General features: G+C 39.6%; 1 protein-coding gene across 3 annotated transcripts in view; it reads left to right on the top strand.

Moving 5' to 3' along the window:
- tmprss6 (transmembrane serine protease 6) overlaps positions 1-23,571 on the top strand; it is a 45,046-nt gene that overhangs the window by 18,624 nt on the left and 2,851 nt on the right. Inside the window, exons 3-16 of one of the 3 annotated variants that reach the window (XM_004913889.3) lie at positions 841-980; positions 1,775-1,842; positions 4,868-5,049; positions 7,085-7,126; positions 11,485-11,689; positions 13,156-13,292; positions 14,580-14,692; positions 14,965-15,074; positions 16,724-16,866; positions 17,047-17,145; positions 17,309-17,437; positions 18,271-18,387; positions 18,552-18,720; positions 22,477-22,751. In XM_004913889.3, the coding sequence (XP_004913946.2) occupies positions 841-980; positions 1,775-1,842; positions 4,868-5,049; positions 7,085-7,126; positions 11,485-11,689; positions 13,156-13,292; positions 14,580-14,692; positions 14,965-15,074; positions 16,724-16,866; positions 17,047-17,145; positions 17,309-17,437; positions 18,271-18,387; positions 18,552-18,720; positions 22,477-22,751 (1,929 nt within the window). The remainder of the gene's footprint in view (positions 1-840; positions 981-1,774; positions 1,843-4,867; positions 5,050-7,084; positions 7,127-11,484; positions 11,690-13,155; positions 13,293-14,579; positions 14,693-14,964; positions 15,075-16,723; positions 16,867-17,046; positions 17,146-17,308; positions 17,438-18,270; positions 18,388-18,551; positions 18,721-22,476; positions 22,752-23,571) is intronic. The other 2 variants (XM_002934238.4, XM_004913890.3) reach the window with 2 other exon arrangements.

The raw sequence follows: 23,571 nt of genomic DNA on the forward strand, positions 1-23,571 counted from the left end.
AGGTTCAATAACCTCACCCAGGAGTGTACCATCAGGTCCAGGCAATGACCCATCAGAAGTATGTGACCCATCAGAAGCTGTGACCATTTTGTAACTCATAAAGCTGTAAATTACACAAAAGGCAAAACAATTGCCTCATCTGCCTGTAGGGTAGGAAAGAAACCCTGAGTCACTGCCTCAGAAGCAGCCCCATTAAAAAAACAAATCCCTACAGTATTCACTGCTGTTGCTATGTATTTTAATTGAAGAACATCTAGAGGGATGCAGGTTGGAAATCCCTAAATTTACTCTAACAAAGTGGCCCAAACATTCCTGCATTGCTTAGGGCCCCTGCTTCCATAATTCTGACCATGTTAATGATAATGAAGGAAGCAAATACAATGAAAGTGTCATTGCAGGAAATGATAAATAGAAGAATATAACATTCGGTAAAGGGGTAGTTCACCCATTTTGCAATTCAAGCATTGCCAAATTAATAAATGAACTTCAAACCGTTTAATAATGATGGTGTTGGTATTGGTGTGCCTGATAATACACCACTGTTCTATCTTTTAATTATATTTAATCATTGGGTGTGGATCACCCCCAATCAACCCCAGATTGTCTTAGAATATTGCTCTCTACATCATACTAAAAGTGAATTTTAAGGTAACCCACCCTTTACTGATTTGCTGCTCACTCATTGTTCTGCACTGCTATGCATTATTATTACTATCATTATTTGTCTTTTGTGACCTAGAAATACTGCTCTTTGTCTCTGTATTGTTTCTGTCCCATATACTTTCTTCTGTTTTGTTTGTATCCTTTCCTGTGTGACTTTGTCCCCTTTTTATTCTGTAGAGGTGGACACAAGCCCAGTGCTGAGGATCAGCAAGTTGTATTCCTGTAGCCTGAACATTGTGAGCCATGAACTTACCTATGACCTGACCAGGCCTGAAAGTAGCTCATTCAGAACTGAGGCAGCACACCTTCAGAAACTGGTAACAGACTATATGCAAGATCTTCTCATTAATAATTTCCCTCCCAGGTTGGGCCAAATTGGGCTGACCTAAGAGTTTGGCCCTGGGCTTATTGTTCTTGTTTCTTAAGCTTCGGTATCTCTTGTGGGACTGGACCAAAGTTCAGAATCCTCTGAATGGGTGATAATATCCAAGGAGCTTCCTGGGGATGTTTGAGCCTCATCAGTACCATAAGGGGAGTCTGTTGAATCTTAACAGTCATTACTATTCTAGCTAAGGGCTTGCTTTGATTTGGTAGGCCCACTGGGTTATATTTGTGAGGCAATTTGTTAGTTGATGGCCCTCAAGAGTTGTACACAAATTATAAGTGGATAGCTGTACCTTCCCATAGCTTTAAAACTTGGCCATAGATCTTAAAATATACTTTGAAAAAACTACTATGCCCATTTAGGTTCCAACCAAAAATTCTGGCCTTCCTGTATCTTTTACCTTTCTTCCCTATTGGCAGCATTGGCACTGACCATCTATTTTATAAGCCGGTGAAAATACCAGCCACATGGCAATTTTATAACTCATTCCCCATAATGAAAAGAAGGTAAATTTTCCTAGTGTTTCCTTATCTCTGGTCAGAAAATTCTATTGTATGACTGTAAACAGTCAGAGTTCTTGGTCCAAAAGCAAAATATAAGTAATTTACAGCTGGGGCACATTCTGACTTTCCATCTATTGAACACACCACCTTACCCCAATGCTGATCTTTTCCCATAATACCTTAGCTTAATTTCTCGCCTTACTATGTTTTTTTTTTCTCTTAGGTGAATGGTCTTGTTCTTGCTTCAGAACTGGCTGCATATCATAACTCCTGTACAGTCTATGCTTTCGGGTGAGATTCTCAGCATCTAGAATGTTTATTTAATCTAAACAGCTACAAAATAACATGGACAGCCATATGGTAGAGCTCATTTACTATGTGCGTGGCCTGAAGGAAAGTGCAAACAATGTGCACAAATTGCCATGTTTTTTGCACCATGCCCAGCAAGTAGCACTGTAATGCAAAAACCTTTGTGCTCCAGAATGGAGAGAGCAATTGGTAGGGTCCTTCTAGGCTACACATTGGGTAAAGTGTTCACCAGCACTGTATTCATGAGGCATGCAGGTCCCCAAATCCAACCCCCACATCCACATTAGGAAGCCAGCAGGTGCATACTGCAAAGCAGCCCATAAGGCTCCATGTACTGGGCTGTCTGGCACTCACACACGCTGAACTTTGCATCTTGAAACAAAATAAAAAACAGGAGAGTTAAATGTTACTAAAGGCTCGCAGACCAAGGTGATAATATGGATATGTTGTACTTTACACCATTTCAAAGTTATTTTATACAATCTCATTGGTAAAGCAGTAGATGGGGTTCTTCTAAACACTTACTGAATTTGGGATTCCTAATTATTTTTAAAGGCACCGTTATTCCCATACCCCTTGCAATGTAAGGTACAGTACTTTAATACTAGCGTTGCTTAGAACCCCTTATAACATAGACTGCTGTCTAATGGGGGGAATTTAAAATATCATTAAAGGCACGCTAATACCAAAAACTCCCCCCCCCCCCCCCCCACAAAATCCCCAAATCATAAGCACTGGTTTTCATCTGCAGTGTTTTTACTGAGTTCTGACACTTCTAGACATCCTTTTAACAATACCCCATCCTTTCTACTGTGTTCAGTGCAATTTTTACAAATAGATATCTTCATTGTCAGAAAGCCCTACAAACTTAAAGTAATTATCAATTAAATAAATGATGCTCACTAAAAACTATGCAGAAAACAAATGAATAACATATTTAAATGCCCACAGGGCATTTTGCTATTCTGTTTTCTTAATATAATATTAACAATCACATCATCATAATATATTGTATTTGAGCTCCCTTCATTAAAAGGACCCCCTCCAAAGGCTCCTCTGAAACCAAGTGACCAATAGTTGAAGCTCTATGCCCAAGACCTGTACTTAACATCTATGAATCTATAGTATTTCTTAATCTCAGTAGGTGGGGTAGGGGTTTAAGGTCTCGTATAAACATCAGTGGAATCGGAATTGGAGCTAAAGGTGTGGCATATAAGTAACTGCCTTTGCTAGTAGGGAAACTGACAAACTAAGAAAGACAGAAAGAGACTGAGCTGGAGAAAAAAAAACTGTGTCTCAGGAGCCCTGGTATTTGCTTAGCAAATCTGTCATCTCAGAGGCAAAACCTGACATGCAACGCCTCCCATAAAAAGGTGCTGCCACATGGCATTCATGGGAAATTTTTGACATTTTCTTGCTGACATTTATGATAAAGATAAAACAGCAACGATTCTCTTAATGCCAGACACGTGTTCTTTAGGGATATTAAATCTCACTTCATTGCTCGTTCTTCTATCTTGCAAACGGCACTGCTCTATAAAACCACTAACAGCAAAATGTTCTTGCTTTTGGACACTTTAGAGAACCTTATGCTTCGATAGACTTATTGGACTGACAGTGAAAGGTAAACAAATGGTACCTGAATAATTCAGTAAAGTCTTGTTCAACAGAAGGGTTTTTCTTTGGGGTTGAGGCACACTGCCACCTTGAGGCTCTGAGTGGCGCCAAAGGACACATGGTGTAAATCTGAAAGGTGGCATTTAGTAGCCAAAAAGGAAAACGTTTATGCTCCCATTCAAAGTAGTAGGCATCCTGTGTTACCTGCTTGATGTTCTGCAATTAGCCACAGACGTGTGGCTGGCTGGCAGGCAGGATCCTATATGCTGTGTATTTTGGTGTACACCTGTTATTGGCCAGATTAAGACAGGAAAACAAATAAAATTTAATGAAAAAAATAACAAAAAGGTGCAAAACTGTGAACCAAGTCTCAACAGTGACTGCACCTCAGTGATGAAGGCTAAAACAGAAAACGAGAAACTGATTGCATCACAAGCAAAGGTTGATGTCCAAAATGTTTTTAAAGTAAATCAGAAGTAAAAAGACACAACTGGAGAGTGTGGCTCCATTAAAAAAAATAGATATTTGATAACACAAGACTCTGAAAAAGCAAATTTGCTTAAACAGTTATTTTACTATGTATAAGGAGTTACAGCTCCAATTCTGTGAAGATGCTTATAGCTCAGCTTAAAATAGAGAGTAGCTGACACAAGATATTATACTTCAATGTTAAAGGAACAAGGCCCTGATGTAATGCACCCTTGCATATTTAGATAGCTTGGTTTAGCTTTCAACAGGCCACTTTTTTTTTTTTTTTTTTTAAAGGTATGAACCCTGTTACAGCCCCTCACCCATTTTGCCTATAGTTGTACCTCTAATTCTCTCTTACCCCAAGGGATATTGTACATTGTTCCCTACCCACCCATGACATGGTCTTTTCCCCTCACCTCAGGCTCCTTTTTGGCACAGAGTATTACTAAGGGCCCCTCACATTCAACAGTGACATTGTACTTTGGTCCTGGCATCCTCTAGGCATATTACCAAATTGGTCTTGGAAAATAAAATATTGAACCCTATTGTCAATGCCTAATTTCATGTTATATGAAGCTTCGTCTGTAGCCTTACTAAAGATACACACAAATGCCTCTAAATGATGTTAGCTTACTCAGCACTGTGCATCATGATCTGATAATATTTAATTTTTCTATTAGTCCCTTTTGTCATTTGGGTAAACACCTTATTTACAGTCTGTATGTACTATCTCAAAGTTGGGAGGCTCCATTAGAGTAATGTTAACAGAAGATATTACTGCACCTGACTGTATGGCTGTCTAGTTGATATCCAATGATACCTCTTCCCCTTCTCCCTATACTATTGTGTTCTCTATACTTCAATGCCCAGTATTTGTCTGCTAGGCTGCAATCAAGCTCCATGATTTCTTTTCCTATAGAGAAGGAAGCCTGAAGATCTACTTCTGGGTGAGCTTGGAAGTGCCTAATACTGACTTGAAATATGTAACTGAGAGCTCTGTCACTGCAGCACTCAACAGCGTTTTACATAAAAAGACCAACTCTAAAGGCCACTATATATTTGACCAGTACCATGTAGACCCGAACTCACTGGATATTCTGGGTAAGTACAATTCATTTACACAGAGCTGTTTTGTAAACAACTAGGCGCACAAGAAAATACCTGTAATGACACATTAGACTGTATTCCAGTACAGGCATAGGATCCACTACCTGTTATCCAGAAAGCTCCAGTTACAGAAAGGCCATTTCCCATAGACTCCATTTTAATCAAATAATTCACACTTTTTAAAATTATTTTTAAATGATCCTCAGCATTCTGGATTACAGGTCCCATACCTGCACATAGAAGGGTATGTCTCTCTCTCTGTGACCCGATGTAAATATACAAAGGTACGTTGTAACATTAGATACACAGAAACTAAGAAACTGCACCCAGTAGCCTCTGTAAAATACTGTAGTGTAGTAAGTTACAGAAACTCATCTACAGAGTCCAATGTGTCATTTTCTAAGCCCATCTCCCTAAATGTATTGTCTCTCTGTAAGATCACAGCGCACCCTAGTGGTAGCCTAAGAGGTTTAAAATGCTGACTGTACTATTCTTTGTACAACAAAAGAAAATTACATTTTTACTAACTTTTCAATATACACACATTCAAATAGTGTTTGTGTGAGTGAAATCACTATTTGTTTGTACCTTTCTGCTATGTTGGCTGTGATTATTAAAACAATGTAGCAGAAGCCAGCTCTCCTTCAGACAAGACTCCAATTCCTACAGTGCCTTGCATGGTTCTTCAAAAGACTGTTACATTGTTTAAACAGCCACAGTGCAGAGAATAGAAGGGGACATAGCAATTTCATTTAGAATTGACGTAAAAACTAATGAAAATGTGTAATGAATTTGTAATGGTGTGTAAATTGATGTTTCTTTTGGAACACAGAGGAACACAAAACATTTAAAACTAGAGACTTATGTCTAAGAGAAAGAAGTATAGTCATGTTTTCATATATACCGGTGACATGTACACGTATAGGATCCCTTATTCAGAAACCCGTTATCCAGAAAGTTCCCATAGACTCAATTATGAGCAAATAATTCTAATTTTAAAAGTGATTTCCTTTTTCTCTGTAATAATAACACAGTACCTGTACTTGATCCCAACTAAGATATAATTAATCCTTATTGGAGGCAAAACAGTCCTATTGGGTTTATTCAGTATTTAAATGATTTAGCAGGCTTAAGTTATGGATCCAAATTACAGAAAGATCCCCTATCCGGAAAACCCCTGGTCCCAAGCATTCTGGATAACAGGTCCCATACCTGTACATCAGGCTCAGCAATCGGCATTGTCGGAACCTGGAGCTTTCTGAATATCTGGTTTCCAGATAACAGGACACATACCTGCACATATTTTAGAAAACTACTTTCTGGCTACTTTTAAAGGGACAGTTTATTGCTAAAACATTTACACAATAAACTGGGCTTGCATTGGAATTTTATAAAGCACTACTTTGAAATTTGGGATATTTTCATTGACTTTACCCCCTCTTCTTTCTTTATAAACAAGGCAATTTGTTCAGAGCTACATATCTACCTGAACAAACAAACCCCTACATTCTCTAAGTAGCAGTCTTTTAGCAGTTCATTATCGGGGGCTTCTTGGTGAGACTGGTAATTAGTTTTATCAGCCCCTCTGAAGTTCACTGGGACCAGGAAGTGAAAGGAAGTGCTGAAGTGAAACTATAGCTCCATATTCTTGTTTAGACCCAGAAGTAACAGAAACCATAGATATTTCTTAAAAATGAGGGGGGATTCCTCACCAAATAATTATTTTGCATTTTTATGGCCCTGGAAAACTGAAGAATATCACTTTAACTGAGCAATATCACTTTAAGGATACAACCTGTATATTGCTGGACTACAACTCTCTGCATACATTAACCCTTGAAAATACAATACTAGGATTTGTAGTCTAGTAACAATTGAGTAAAATGTGGTTGAGTAACATTGTTTTGATTTAATAACAGCAGGTTTCCTCTCCAGACGGCTTCATTGCACTTGCCGTACTCAATACTCAGTACTCAATTTCCTTGGCATATGAGTTTTGCTTGTATTTATGTCCGGTTATTATTTTCAGAGGCCAGTGTGCATGACATCCAGCTGCTCTCTTCCAGTGCTGGTAGGGAATTTTATTTCTGTTTGTTCACTGGCAATGTGTGTAATTCACAAGACAATAACCAAAAAAATCTGAATTCTCCAAAAATCTAAAAATGAAAGCTTAAAGGGGTTCTGTCATGGAAAAACATGTTTTTTTTTACAAAATGCATTGGTTACTAGGCCACCCCCTTTCAGTGCCCGGCCACCTCCTCTTCCTAGAGAGCGCTGAAATAAATAATGAAAGCGCGGAGGGACTGTGGAGCCAGCTGTGGCCCAGTTCCCTCCGTGCTTGTAAGGGGTTAACTCACCAGCTAGTGCAGTCAGGAAAGGGCAGCCCCCCCTTGCTCGCTCCTCCTCCCTCCTCTTTGCCTGCATTCCTGTGCTGCTGCTGCCACTCTGCTTCCGGATTCCACAGAGCGGCATCCCCCTCCCACCCTCCCTGTTTAAGCACACTCTGTTTATATAAAAAAAAAAAATTGTCATATCAATAAAAATTTGTGGTTTGTCACAGCAAATGGTGGGGGGTAGTCCTTTGCCATTTAAGTTCTGATGTTGTCTTATGGCTTCTACATGCCCACTGCGTTCGCAGTGGCCGGCATTCATTAACAAAATGGTTTAAGAGGTTTGGAAAAGTTCAATATACATGGCAAGGACTAATTTTGGTTTATAATAAAGCTGTGGCTGAATTCCACCCACACAACGGTGTCTTTGCGTCTTTTGTCAGCTAGGTGCAACGGGTAGAGTGATAATGGGGGGGAACAAGTCTCCACAGTCCTCCCCTCCCACGTGTGTGCGCATGGGTGCCAAAACTCACATACAAAGCAGTGGGGGGGGGCGTGTCCGACCCCCATTGCTCCATATTGGAGCAAAATTTCATTGTGGCTGGGCGGCATGCTGCCCCTAAATTTGTGTCGCCTTAGGCCCAGGTCTTTGTGGTCACAAATCCAGGCCTGCTAGACATAGTCTTAGTTTCCCAGGTGCCCTCAGCCATGTTACTTATTCTCTGATAAACTTCAGTCACACTTTATTGCTGCACTGCAAGTTGGAGTGATATCACCCCCCTCCCCGCCCCCTTGCTTCCAATCAACTGAACAATGGAAAGGTAACAAAATAACAACTCCCCAACACCTGCATTGCTAAAAATGCTCCTATTCCCTACCTAGTAGAGATGTAGCGAACTGTTCGCCGGCGAACTAATTCGCGCAAACATCGGGTGTTCGCGAACGTGCAAGTTCGCGAACTTTCCGCGTATGTTCGCAATTTGGGTTCGCCGCGTTTTTTTCGCTGCGTTTTTTCTCTGCGTTTTTTCTCAGCCTAAAAAAACGCAGCACAACCACACATAGCATTTTTCAGCCTAGTACTGGTGTAAGCAAATGCCGTTTCCATGGTGCCAATAGCGCGAAATAGCAAAAAACGCCGCGTATTTCCGCTAGGTCTGCCCGTTTTTACGCAACGCTTTTTCAACAAAGTATTTTTTAGAGAAATTTTTGCCCTTGATCCCCCTCCTGCATGCCACTGTCCAGGTCGTGGCACCCTTTAAACAAATTTAAAATAAGTTTTCTGGCCAGAAATGGCTTTTCTAGGTTTTAAAGTTCGCCTTCCCATTGAGGTCTATGGGATTCGCAAAGTTCGTGAATATTTGCGCTTTTTTTTTAGGTTCGCTACATCCCTACTACCTAGTGATAGATATGAGAAATGCGCTCAATAAGAAAATCCAAAAAAATGTCCAGCTCATGCAGAGCCAAAACTAGGGGTAGGCAGAGGAGGCACCTGCCTAGGGAGCAACAGTGAGAGGGCGCTAGGCAAGTACCTTGGTTGCCAACCCCCCCCACTGATTTCCTGGTCACTCCCCCCGCTACACGCTATATGCGTGCTTTAGAGCTGCACTCCCCCCTCAATGGCGCACATGTGCGCGTTCATGCACGTGTGGGAGGAAACAGCGGTGGGGGCGAGGTGCCCGGCTGGGTCGCCTAAGGTGCCCAGTTGGCTTGGCCCACCTCTCAGCTTATGACTCCTCCATTTACTCTGAGTAGGAGAAGCAATAGCTTATCTGAAAGCAGTTCCATTCTATAGTGCTGGCTCAGCACAGAATCAGGCACAATGCACTGAGATGGGGCTTACACACCAATATTATAACTAAAAAAGATACATTCATTGGTTCAAGAATAAAATTTTAAATGGTAAAGTGAATTATTTGCTATGTAAACAGTGTAATTTAGTAATAAATGTTACACCATAAAAATCATGACAGAATCACTTTAAGTTGGCGCTGGTGTGGAAGAAAAACAAATCTCCCCAGAGAACATTTTCGGCTGCCTATATTTTCTCAGAATACTGTAAATCTACTTACAAAGCAGGTAAATCTACTTACACAGAAGGCATCAGAAAGCCTAATGTAATTATATGCTGATTTATTCAGAATTTGCTTGTCAGAATCATATCCTGCATTTTATTTTCATCTCTCCCTCCCTGGTTCTCTCGATTTGTAGCTTTCTTGTACTTATGGAAGTATTTTCATCAAAATATCCCAGGTTAATTATCAGCGTTGGCAGAAGGGGTTCGGAGAATAGCTGTGTCTGACATGGGGCATTCATGGGACTACAAAATTGTATTGCAGTACATTTATGGTCTTACATCAGTTTTTAAGGCAATTTGTATGCAAAATCGGCTGGAATTTCCCATCATGAAACGAACATGAATCACAAATGTTTAGTAATGTGCAGATATCACTGCTGCAGACTGAGTGCTTTTGCTAAGACACATAATGGCATTTCATGATGGCATTATAAGAAATAAAATGACTTTTTGATTGACGCTTGCAGTGGCATTAGGATTATCCCATTCCCAGAAGCCCCTGGTTAACTCTTAATTTTCCCCGGCCACCGGGGAATGTATAGCAAAATGTGTCAGGAGAATGCCTGGAATATTTAATTCCTACTGACATTTGAAGGGCACTATTATAAAATGATGGAAATACATATGCTTATTAACCTTTAGCAACACAACTAAAGCTTTAGTATAACATATTTCTAAAGCACCAAGCATTGTACATCAGAGGATAACATGCCGTACACAATGATATACAATGAGAGCCTTGCTCACAAAACCCTGACATCTTAACCTTCCTTGGGGGCTGATAATAAATAGACATACCTAGGTTATAGTGTTCTCCGTCCAAGGCTCAGTCGCATCACTATATGTTCAAGTATTTTCAGTGACAGCAGCAGGACTTTTTGGTCACACTCTTGACTGGCCAATATGCCCACAGCTGCATCTGATCTGTCCTAACCCTACCTCTATGGTAGGATGTCCCGCTGCTTAGCAACTGAATTTAAGATTTTACCACTAAATAAAGGACAGTCTGGAGGTATACAAGGAGCATTTGTTGCTGTGTCATGGGCCACAGATTGTTAAATCACTTGTGCCTTGTTTATTGGCTGATGCTGATTCCCACCGTTTATACCAAACACAGGCAGTAACCACCTCCAGCTTATCACATTGCCTTACTCAAAGCTCCGTACTATGTACCATACCATAAATAACTACATAGCACCAGCCACAGGTTTTTAAACTTGTTTCCACTTCAAATCTTGAGATTTAGGTAGGCGTCCCACAGTGGCTATAGCAGCTCAGAAGAGGTGGCATGCTATGCTCCATATTTCCTAAGTCACATCCCCAGTGATTTATGACATAGTGATTCCAGTACTCCATGACATGGTGGTCCAAAATGTTGTAGTGATCTAGCATCGACCCCAGCAATATTCAAAGTGGCCCACCATTTTGTGACACAGTTGCCCCATCAGTTCATACACAGTGACCCCAGTTTTCCATGTCCTAGTGATCCTAGCAATGTATTTCTAGTGGCCCCATAATTTATTGACACATTGATCACAGTATTTCTGTGTGGCCTAGTGGAATTCGTCACAGTGGTCCCACCATTTCATGTAACAATAGTCACAGTATTTATTGACTAGTGGCCTTGGCAATGCAGTGCTAAATAACACTATGAAAACAAAAGCTGCCATGAACTTTACTTTAATGGTCCCTACAAGCAACATTTCCATACACGGTTCACCAACCTTTAACCTTTACTTGTTTGCTATGTTTGTAGCCTAAGTATACAATGATATACAATCAGCATTCAATCAGAAGGCATGTTTTTAAGGGGTCTCTAATTAAAATGAACATTTCTAAAAAAAATATTAACATACATATCCAAAATCTTGAAAACAAAATCTCTTGGAAACTTCTCCTTACTAATTTATTCTATTCTAATTTTACCTACAGATCTCTTTTCTTGTTTTTTGCCCACTTCTATCACCTACCCCTCAGTAACCAATCAGGGTAATCTTTTCCTCTGATTATTCCCTACTCTGACAGGCTGCTACAGGTACAGCTATGTGAGAGCTGGTCAAGAAATTCGTTTAAAGGGACCTGATTATCTGTCTCCCTCCTGTGTGTGGCACCTGCAGGGTCCCCCTGCCTATCTCATTCGTCTGCGACTGAAATGGACTCGCTCTGAATGTAGGGACCGACTGGCAATGTATGATGCAGCAGCCCCTCTTGAGACCCACCTCATCACCTCGTAAGTTAAAGAATAACTGGAAGTCAGCGAGGAAAAGAAAACAACATTGAGTAGAAAACATGCCAAAATTTGTTGCCATGATGAAGAATGAATGAGCCCATTATATTGTTGCAGTATGTGTGGACAAGCTGTACAGTATTTAGAATGTGACAGAGCCAGTAGTGTCTTGTCTTTAGAAGATCTACACTTTGGAGAAGGAAAGGCTACAGAAAATGATGATGGAGTACATTGGGCATACCATTATTGGTTCTACTGGGGGTTACCAAGTTCAGGAGTACTGTACAGTACAGAAATGCATATAGGAGGAAGGAAGCATTTCTATTAAGCCTTCATGAGTATTGTATGTTTTTCTGATAAAATGGTACAGGGGTAGATGATATGTAGGTGAAATAGGGGAGGCTTAGAACTGATGCTATAAAATACTAAAGAAGTTACGTAATAAGAGATGCAACATTTGATACAGTTTTAATTATCTATAGCAGTGTTCTTCAACTTATAACTTGTAGTGGGCTGAATATTTCTCCTATAGCATGTTTGAGGGCTATATTTCAATTAAATTAAAATGGTGATGTCATACAGTGAAATCTATGGAAACTCTGTGCAGATTAGGGGGCCATAAAAAATCCCTTGGATAGCCACATCCTGTTGGACTGCTCTGATCTATAGCAAAAAAAACTAGGTGTCCCATTTATTCTGATCTTCCACCTAGAACTTGTGCAGACCCTGAGCAATCTCTTTTTAGGGCCTCACATTCTGTGAGGAAGATCTATTACCTGCACAATGGCAATCTTGTTGGTTTCTTTCTACTGTGGTTTCCACTCTCAGCAGCTGATCTTCTCTCTTTATTGCTGCAGTTCTGAAATGTGTCTAAATGGCAATGAAATGGTTCTTCTTCTTCCCCAGCAGCCCTGTCATGCTATACTGCTAAGATTTTAGATCTCTGCAAAGTATTCAGACCACAGCAGTCTTAGTTAAAGCTCATTGCTAATATCACTACAGGATTATGAAGCCTTAGCAGAAATAAGATGCTGATGTGATTGATATAAGAAAGCTTAATAATGTCATGGAAACAACGCTAAGGAAGTTTTAAAAAGATATCCTTTTTCAAAAACAGAATATATATATTACAAAGAGTAGACCAGTTTTTTAACTGCGTGCAGCCTTTTAGTAATAGATGTAAACACCTTCCTATAACCATCTAATAGGGGAAATAACCTTGGATCGAAAATATCGATTTTTCTTTTTTGATTTATATTTACTAGACTATAGAACAAGGTACTGTATGAACAAATTGCTGATGTTGTGCATGGAACATACTTTCTTCTGTGATCTTCCCACCCTTCACTAATGCTGAGATTCAAGTAGATCAAAGACAAATTATATAGTGGAGCAAAGACAAATAGATATCTTATAGCAATGAATGATAAAGTCTAATGCTTGTTTCTCCTTGCATGATGCCGTTGCAGGCACTATGGCTGCAGTCGACAAGAACCCATCTCTGAAATACTGTCTTCTGGGAGCACGATGTTGGTTGTCTGGAAGCAAGCGATGTACAGTTACTATGACCCATTCGTCCTCACTGTCCTGCCACTACCAGTTGAAAGTGAGTTGAGCTTGGAAATGAAAATTGGCAAACTCTGAAATTTCAAAGTAAATAAAGTAAGAGAAACCGCTACCAAGAATTAATATAAGGGACAACCATTGATATACAAGACCACCATTAGGAATGTGAAGTTGTAAGGCCTCCTTGGAATTACAGAGTATGATGAAATGGAGCTTAGTTGGAAGTTTCTTTGGGTCATGATCTTGTATATATATAACCATAATTGCTTGGGTGATTAAACAATATTGCTATCAGTATTGACACCAATATTATTATTGGTATTAGGCCAAATCTGAGAATCACCAGTACTTTATGTATGTATATTTAGCTGGGTTATTTAATATTATTAGTATTTATGAGAATTTAACTGGGAGAAAAATGCTGATACACTTGGAACACTTGGAAAAAACACATTAAGCAGAAAATTATGCAATTAATATATCCAAGCATAAGCATTTTAATGCCCACTATAGACAACCTGCCAATAATTATATTCCCCAGAAATAATTATGTATAAAGGCCTAATCTTTATACATAATTACCTAACTTGGGACCTTAGTCAGTCCTCTATTAACTCAGTCCTAGGGACCAGTTGTCCTTGCATTTTTCAATAGTAGTTGGCTAACATAAAGCTATAAATTCACTAAGAAGCTGGTCTCATATCTCACCGTACTCTGGAGCTGCAATAAAAATAGCTCTTTCTTCCAGGGTTGCTCTTTGGATAGTTGTGGATCCATGCATATTCATTAACATGAGCAGTTACTGCATGCTTATGTATATACTGTTAGAGCCTCTACTGAGAAACCACCCAACCTTTGGCTTTTGTGTGACCCTAGTATCCTACACCCTAATCCAGTGCTTGAATATTGCTGACATCCATGTTTCTGTAGGTCTAGTTGGTGCCCTGATTGTTTCTGGTTCATTCCTAACCTTTGGAATGCATTTAAAATGTAATTGTATTGTAGCATACACTTACCCCCATATGTACTAAAAATCACTAATTTTGCCCAGGAGCAGTAACCCATAGCAACCAATAAGAAGTTTGCTTTTCAACAAGTGACCAGTAAAGCCTACCTGCTGAATGGTTGCTATGGGTAACTGCTCATGGGCAAAATTAGTGTATTTTATTACATAACCCCTTTAGTATGATAATTTTAGGTTACTTTAAGGGGAGAATCCCTGAAGGTGACAAAAAACAGACAAAGGTGGGGGGACCCATTCACATATACAGGGTAAATATCATGTAATGTATAATGTAAATTCACCATTCTCCCTATTTCTTCATAGGTTGCCAGCACACCATCGAAATGACTGAAGGGCTAGAAATTCAAGGTCATCTTAGGACACCCTATTATCCAAGATACTACCCTCCTAAACCTCAGTGCACCTGGAACATAACAGTAAGTAATAAGCTTCCCAAAGACACAAGGTGCCTCAGTATAAGGCAGGGGTGTCAAGTTGACCATACTATACATGCCCACATTTTGCCATGCAGTTATAATTAGTCTGTAAAGCTCTAATGACCCAATAGCCCTTCAGGTGTCCAGTACAGCTTCTGCCTATACACAGTCCCAAACTAACTGCAATGCTTTCCCAAGATACAGGAAACTAGCTCCATAGGATAGTTTTTCCATATGTAATGATTTATTAACCTCTTGCCCTCTCCTGGCAGGTCCCATCTCCTGAATATGGTGTTGTCCTGTGGTTTGAAGGCTACATGCTGACAAGAAGATACACGTATGCTCCCTGCATGCAGGGGCAATGGCAAATTCAGAATCGAAGGTACAAAGTGAGCAGGGCAAATAATAATCAATACTCTCTGCTTTCTCTGTAATTGCTATGTTCTGACTGAGATTAATTACAATTACTTATTCAAGCATACATCCCAGATACCCAAACATACTCTGATTGTTACCTAAGCATACATCATCCATTACTCAAGCAAATATTGTTTGTTGCCCAAGTGTGTTCTATTCATTACTGAGACACACATTATTAATTACTAAAGCATATTCTGTTTACTTCCCTAGAACATTAAAGCAAACACTGTGTGCACTTCCTTGGCATATATTATTGATTACCCAATCACATACCATTCATTACCCATAAAGACCCATATTGTTTCAGGCCCCCCTCCTTGAGGTAGAAATATCTCTAATACCTAAATATATGGTTGCTATAATGCCCTGATTTAAGCCATGCAAATATAATTCAGTATATTTATACACCCTCTGGTGCCTATACAGATATACAGCCCTGTGTTATGCCACGTGACTTTAAATGAGCTAAAAAAATGAAAGCCTAAAAAAATTTAGAGGGGGTCATTTAGGACTGCAATTGTGGCAGTGCAGAGTTCCCTGCAGTCGGTTGTGCATAACCCCAATCATTACTTGTATTACCCCATTCATTCAGGTACTTCCATCAAAATGCGCTATTTGCATTTCCTTTTCGTTGCACTCAGTGCCGCTCAGTCCTTCCTGCCTCCCATTCCGAATAGATCACAGTTGTACCTACTGACACAGGGGAACCCTCAGTGACCTATACCAATGGGTACAATGCACTTTCATCTAAAGAACTGGGCTGAAACATCGCTCTCACGCAACACCAGGAATTATGCCAAACAGACTTGAAAAACCTTAAGCACAACTGTGTTCAATTTACGTGGAAGTGCAAGCACAATTGCGTTGATTTTGATTCATCGTTCGCAATTGTGTCAGGTACAATGTTACATTATGGGGAGACAAATAAACATGAAGACTGTGCTCAAAATTGCACTTGTCTCACTGCATTTGAGGTTGTGAATGACCCCTTATGTTTTGAAATGCTGTATTTTATGTACTTGCACTGGCACTGCACATGCTCACTGTATTATAGGCAGCTGTTAAGGAGCTAAGTGTAGGGTTCTTCTATTGCAGGATGCACTGGTTTCTAGGATCCTGTCTAATGTGAACTTGAATGAACAACTAATCAAACTGTGTATTGTCTCTAAGTCTGTCCCTAAGCTCAGGTAACTGACAGCAGCACAAACAGGAGCGACTGGGGGCATCTTCGGCATCTTCAAAAGCACAGATCTTCATTGCTAAAGGGCAGTGGTGGCCTTGGACTACAAAATCCCAAAACATATGATTTCTAGACTAATCCTTAATTGAGCTTTAGTCATCCTTTAAATCACTAGACCGTTTAATGTCATAATCCCACTGCAGTACAAGGACAGTAGCTCCCAAGAAGGTGCTTTACGTAGGCTGCTCACTACAAAATGACTTCCTTTGCTAATTTAATAATTTCCTGATGCAATAAATGAACTTACAAGCAAAAAATACTATCTGCAATGGTCTGTAAGGGCCAGAAATACAAAACAAGATACTGATAATAATAGTTTATTTAACTTGCTCAGTTGATATTCCAGTCATAATGCTTTTTATTACCCAAAGAATGTGTGGGGTTCGTGTGCTTCAATCTTATGCTGAAAGGATCGATCCAGTTTCGGGGAATGTCACTGTGTCCTTTACCTGCCCCGCCTCTTTAACTGGGCCTGGAGTGCAAGCTTCCTACAGCCTCTACAACCAATCAGATCGTAAGTTTTTCAAGGATAAGGAATTGTAATAATATCCCCTGTACATAATGTCAATAAGCTAAGCTAAGTAGTTAATGCCCTACAGCAATCAAACATTAACAGCCACCTTATTGTTAAGTGCTGTCACATTGCTAGTGCTGCCTAGGTCTGTCGTCTATTCCTTTGTGGTTGTCTCTGCAGCATGCCCAGGAGAGTTCTTGTGTGCAGTAAATGGTCTGTGTGTTCCTCTCTGTGATGGGGTTAAAGACTGTCCCAATGAGCTGGATGAAAGGAACTGTGGTAAGTTTTTAGGTTCAACCAAGCCAAGTTGCTACTTTTTTCAGATTAAAACTCTTATGCTGACTTTGCTGTAAGTACTGCTGTATCTACAATTACATCTCCCACCTCCTTTTCTATTGATCACATTTGTGAGAAGTCATTTCTTTCTATTGTTTTATATTAGTGTGCCCTGCACAGTACCACTGCCCGGGGGCTGAGAGCTGTATCTCTATCACAAGTGTCTGTGACGGCAAGAAGGACTGCGCCAATGGCACGGATGAGGAGCTTTGTAACCAAGGTGCAAACTTCCCAAGTATTTTCTACTTGTTCATCTTGTAAAATTCAAGATTTATGGAAGGCTGTAGGTCTTAACCAAGATCTTTTTCTTTTATTTACTATAGCTTCGGTTTCATCCTTAGAACTATCCCTCACTTCTCTACTTCATTCTCTATCACTCACACAACTCACACAAGTTAGCCCTTGGTTTGTTTGTGTGCACCATAAATCGTATGATCCCACGGTGCGGCCCTTAGTACTTAAAACAGCAATTTTCTACTTAGGATTACCCAGTGGCACATACTACTAAAAAGTATATTTTTATAATAAATGGTTTATTTAGATGTAGCAGGGTTTTACATATGAGCTAGTTTATTCAAAATATGCTTATAGAGACCTACATATTGTTTGGGGGTATAGTTTTCCTTTAAGCAACATGTTTATTCATTACTATTATTGGAACAGACATTTAGTGACTGCCAGCCAGGAGGCAGCTAGTATTAGATCATATGAATTGGATTAGGCATAGATATACTTCAGCAATATCAATTGTGTAACAATAGAACAACTGCTATGGGATCCAGAACCCAAGAGCCCCAAGGTAGGAAGGTTTTATCTTTCAGAATACGTTGGTGGGGTATACAAACAGTGGGGCAAAATACATGGTGCTGAGCCTTCTTCAAAAGTGCATTAAAACAGGCTTTTTAAAATTTTACCAGGATTGTTCAAATGACAGAATATTCTGCAATGAACAATGCAACTGGAGTTCATACAGATTCCCAAATGTGCCCAGTGTAATGCCTCCACCTCTTGTATCTCTCTTCATCTTTAGAGATATTGCTATAAATGTTTTTTCCTTTCTTTCCCCAGCTGCAGCCTGTGGTGCGTTTAACTACAAATGTGCAGATGGAAGCTGCGTGCAGAAGCCAAACGCTGAGTGTGATTCCATAGCAGATTGTCCTGATGGATCAGATGAAAACAATTGTGGTGAGTCCCTGGAAAAAGCAGAGTGCACTGTTAGTGAATATACCAGGGGTGAATATACCAGGGGAGAAGAAATAGGACACCAGATACAAAAATGATTTAATACTCTTTAAGATGCCACTGTTCTGATAGAAATAATAAAATGACAGACCACTCACTACTTACAGGCTGCGGTATTCAGGCTGTAGGAATTCGCTTGGTTGGTGGCACCCAGGCACAAGAGGGGGAATGGCCATGGCAGGCCAGCCTACAGGTGCGTGGGGAGCACATATGTGGAGGGACCCTAGTGGCTGATCAGTGGATCCTTACTGCTGCACACTGCTTCACCCCAGAGAGGTAAGTCAAAAAGAGGGGTCACAGAAACAATAACATGAAGAACATCAGCTGGAGAAGTAAGTAAATGCAATTAAAGGTATAAGCAGTAACAGGGCTCAAGGCAACGTTTAAGGAACCCCAACCATTTCCCTACACATCAGTCAGGATCGCATTGGGCACTCACACTCCTTCTCTTGCCCCTCTCCCCCAGCAACTGTTGCCATCCCTTTTGTTTCATCCCTGGCTATACAGTATCTGCTCAATCAGAGGTAACAAGAAATATTGCTACTTAGTAGTAGTTTTAGGCTAATGTCCCACTGGGACATTTAGTCACTGCAATTTTTAAAAAGCGAGTTCCAGCAACAGGTCGATCATCTTTTCCTAAGGCGCGATTAATAGGGATTTCAACAAAAGAACGATTCTATTTCCCACAAATCCAGGTGTCATATTCCCCGCCCACAATTAGAAATGACATTCAGTGCAATGGGGAAATCACAGCGACTTGCCACTCAGTGGGTTTCCAATAGTTTTGAATGACAATGCTTTCTTTGTAAAATCGCTCAAAAAAGGGTCTCATAGCGATTCGGAGCGATAATCGATTTGAAGTTGTATCATTCGTTTAGGTACTGGTTATTTATATTGTTCTCTATGTCGCTGGAACTCGCTTTTTAAAAATCACAGCAACTAAATCTCCCCGCGTGACATTAGCCTTAGAACCTTCTCTTTCTTTATTAAGACAAAAGAGAAATATAATGTAAACTGCTCCAAAGCTTTTAAAGGAACAGTTCAGTATAAAATAAAACTGGGTAAATAGGCTGTGTGAAATAAAAATGTTTCTAATATAGTTAGTAAGCCAAAAATGTCATCTATAAAGGCTGGAGTCTAACATAATGACCAAAACACTACTTCTTCCTTTGCAGTTCTCTAAACTCTTAGTCAGTGACTTAAGGGGGCACATGGGACATAAATGGTCAGTTAGTTTGTGAGCACGCAGGCCAGATTCAATAGAGTTATGTCCCTTATGGGCCCCCCTCAAGTCACTGATTGGTTACTGACTTACTAAGAAATTAGAGAGCTGAAAGAAGGAAGTAGTGTTCTGGCTATGATGTTAGATATTTGCCCACTCCAGACTTTATAGATTACATTTTTGTAACAACTATATTGAAAACATTTTTTTATTTTGCACAGTCTATCTATGTACCCAGTTTAATGTTTACACTGAACTGTTCCTTTAAGGGGCAATGTAATAAAATTCATAAATGGAAAAAATTGTGCACAAATAAGAATACAATTTGTATTATACAATATAATATTTTTCTGTTATTGCATTGCAAATTTGTTGTTGCATTGTGAATGTTCAAGATGTGCTTGAAGATGGCGTATTTGTTAGCACAAAAGACAACCTTACCTTATACTGCGCACTGGTGCAAGCTAAAAACTTTGCAATCGCTTCCTACTGTCACATGAAAGGCAAAGGGTTTACAAAAGGTATTTGACATTCACGCAAAGGCAAAATTGTTTGCAATGCATTTTTTCTCCATTGCTAGCAACCTATATTACATTAGCAACCTATTTTACATTGCCCCATTAATGTTTATTGCATGCATTAATAAACATAGTAACTGTAATGCACCAATGTAGCAACCCATAACAACCAATCAAATAGTCATTATTCTAACCTCAACCAATCAAAGCTAACTCATGATTGGTAACTAATGGTTACCACACTGTTGCAAATCAGCACCTATAATAATTACATGAGGGGCATTAGCATCCTGATAGATGTTTCTTCTTCTGGAAAGAAATTGTAGATTATTTTGGAATCCAAACTTAGGCTCTTCCCTTTATACAATTCATGGAAATTCCAACCTATGGCCTCTCAGCTTCCATTTAACTACAAAATACAGCATTGTTGCTACAAGCGTAAACTACTGGGGTTTTTAGTAACAGGTCAAAGGGATCAAAGTTGTGGCTCTTTGGGCAAATAGGTAAGAGAATCAGTACTGAGATAATATTGTAGGATAATAATCATTTTACAAATAAGACTAAGCTAATAATACAGAATAAAAATAGGAAGGACTGCCTCATTATCTCCGTTATTGGCCTTGAGTCAAGAGAAAAATCTTTCAGAAACTGCAATATTTAAAGGACAAGTAAAAGGCCAAGCCAGTACCAGGCAAATAGGAGTTGAATGCTGTCTGCGAGCTATGAATTATATACCCATAGTGACAGGTGCCTCCACCCATTCAACTGATCAGTAGAAGGAAGAAGATAAAGGCATGCAGGTTACCATAGAGAAAGAACTGCTATTTTAATTTCAGATGGATGCCTTCAAGTTTTATTTTCATTAGCTTCTTTATTTCCAAGCTTTTAGCTGGTAAAGGGGCTTGCTACCTTTTTTTCTAAAATTGAGTTTTTTAAACTATACGTTCCTCGCATTTGCACATATTCAGTGCTGAGGAGAAACCTTTATGAGCAAAACCCAGCCCAGCTGGTGCTGACCCCATGCCTTTATAGTGAATTCATTGGTAGTCTCCTATAACAAAAAAAAGCACTTCAGTCCATCAGAAACACTCACCATTGTAATTATCTATGACATTACCCCCCTGCCCAAAGCAGACCCCGCCATTTGGACACAGGCTTACTTTTAACACTGACTTATTTATCCCTAATAAAATGAACAGTTCTTGGGAAATTATTAATTGTGCACTCTAGGGGCATATTTTAAAGGTGTATAAAATCTGTATAATAATGATGTAACACTGTTTACATCATTATTATACAGCATCATAGGCATGGCATAACCCACTGAAGCCAATGGAACCAATTTTAGACAGCAAGGATGTTCAGGCATGAAATAGAATTGGGTTAAAATTCTGTTGAAAAAGTGAATATTACATTCAGATACACTTGTGCATAATATCATTCTACTCATTCAGCTATAGTCCCCAAGCCCCTATGATCCACCATCTTGGATTTATTGTCTCAACCAGTTTATGCCGGTGTGATAAAGTGTGCATACTCTGACACTTCTACCACCCACTGAACCCTTACACCAGTCTGACATGTGGGTTTTGTAAATTAACTTTTTAAAGTGCTCAAAACATGAGAAAGTCCAGTGTTTCAGTCTTTGTACTCAGTTATAAGGGAATTCAATTGATCCCTCTAATTAAAACAAGAATAAAATAGGCAAAACTTCTGGGTTATATCTGCATATATTTGTTACTCTGTTACTAGTTGTTACAATATACCAGGGAAGAAAATGGATGACCTTGTCCAAAATTTCAAATGGGCATAGTGGAGCTGATTTAGTAACAAAGGTGTTACATTGCACCCATGCAGTTACCCATAGCAACATTATTATGTTCATTTTGCACCTTGAAGTAGTAGCCTGATCAAAACCACTGATTAGTTACCAGCAATTCATTGGTGCAATGTAGAACTTATGTTGGTGTTCGGCTCTAATGCATTCAACTCAGCTGCTGTGAGTGTTCCCCAACACTGCTGTGCATACTCCCCTCACAAAGCCACAGAAGGTTCACAGAAAGATTGTGATGAAAGAGAATAAATATATTTTACTTATGGGATTATTTCCACAAGCCAAAGTTTCTATTTTTCTCCATTTCACCTTGTTTTTGTGAAACATTTCTAGGGCCTTCTCTGTATATGTTCCTGCTTTATACATTTCTGTCACTACATTCTTCTCCATCCTCTCCCACAGTCTTCCCTATATTGTCTTCCTTTCTGTACTTCATTTTTTCATGTTCAATGTCGTAGCTATGCTTCACCTGAGGTCTGGACTGTGTACCTGGGTAAAGTGCGCCTGAGCCGGAGCACCCAGAAAGAATTAGCCTTCAAAGTTATTCGACTAGTGATCCATCCTTTCTATGATGAGGATTCACATGATTATGATGTGGCCCTTGTTCTACTGGATCACCTTGTGCCTCTCACATCTCCACATGTCCAGCCCATCTGCCTCCCTTCCAGTACCCATCACTTCCCTACTGGCTCCTCATGCTGGGTTACAGGCTGGGGTTCAGTCAAGGAAAATGGTAGGTATCATATGAAGAAGTTTCTACTTTCTTCTAATTCCTCAATATCTGATCATTAAACTTGTACATAGCAAAACAAAAAATACATGAATAAATATTCAGTTTAAATTGGTTGATAGAGGTGACTGATAAGGAATCACCATGATATAAATATGGCTGCACTAACCCTCATTCTTTCTGTGTTTCTATACAACAGTACTTGTAGGCTGTGCCACATACTTTTTATGTGATAACAAAATATCCACAGAGAACATACCTTCCTTGGCTAGTAACCAAACCTACCAACAGGAACAGAAAACTGTATCATATCATAGTTTGGAGATGCTCCCTCAAAGAGGTCTAACAAGGGCTGTGTAGCAGTCAGGGACTATTTGGAAGTGGATATTAGTTTTTTTGGGGGAAACCAATTGAAACTCCTGTTGCACACTGTTAGAGCTGCGCACATCCCTTTACATATCTAACAGGTCAGTAGTAATCTGGGCACTTTGTAACAAAAAAGAGCAGACACAGCTCTGAAGGGAAACTTACTATTTCCTTATTATCTTTGTACTGGGTACTTACTTTGTAACAAAATCATTATAAATTATGAATAGTAAGCTCCTATCATTAAAAGCTTACTATGAATAATTTCTAATGATTTTGTTACAAAGTACCCAGTACAACGATAATGAAATACGTTTTCCTTCAGAGCTGTGTCTGCTCTTGCACTGTTTGAAACAAAAGCAGGAGGACACCCTAAACTGTGTTAGGCTATTTTGTTCCATGTACTTTCATTTGGGTTAAATGGTTCCAATGTGCAACTATGCCAAGCTATACTCAG

This window comes from Xenopus tropicalis, chromosome 4 (assembly GCF_000004195.4).
Source record: "Xenopus tropicalis strain Nigerian chromosome 4, UCB_Xtro_10.0, whole genome shotgun sequence".
Classification (NCBI taxonomy): domain Eukaryota; kingdom Metazoa; phylum Chordata; class Amphibia; order Anura; family Pipidae; genus Xenopus; species Xenopus tropicalis.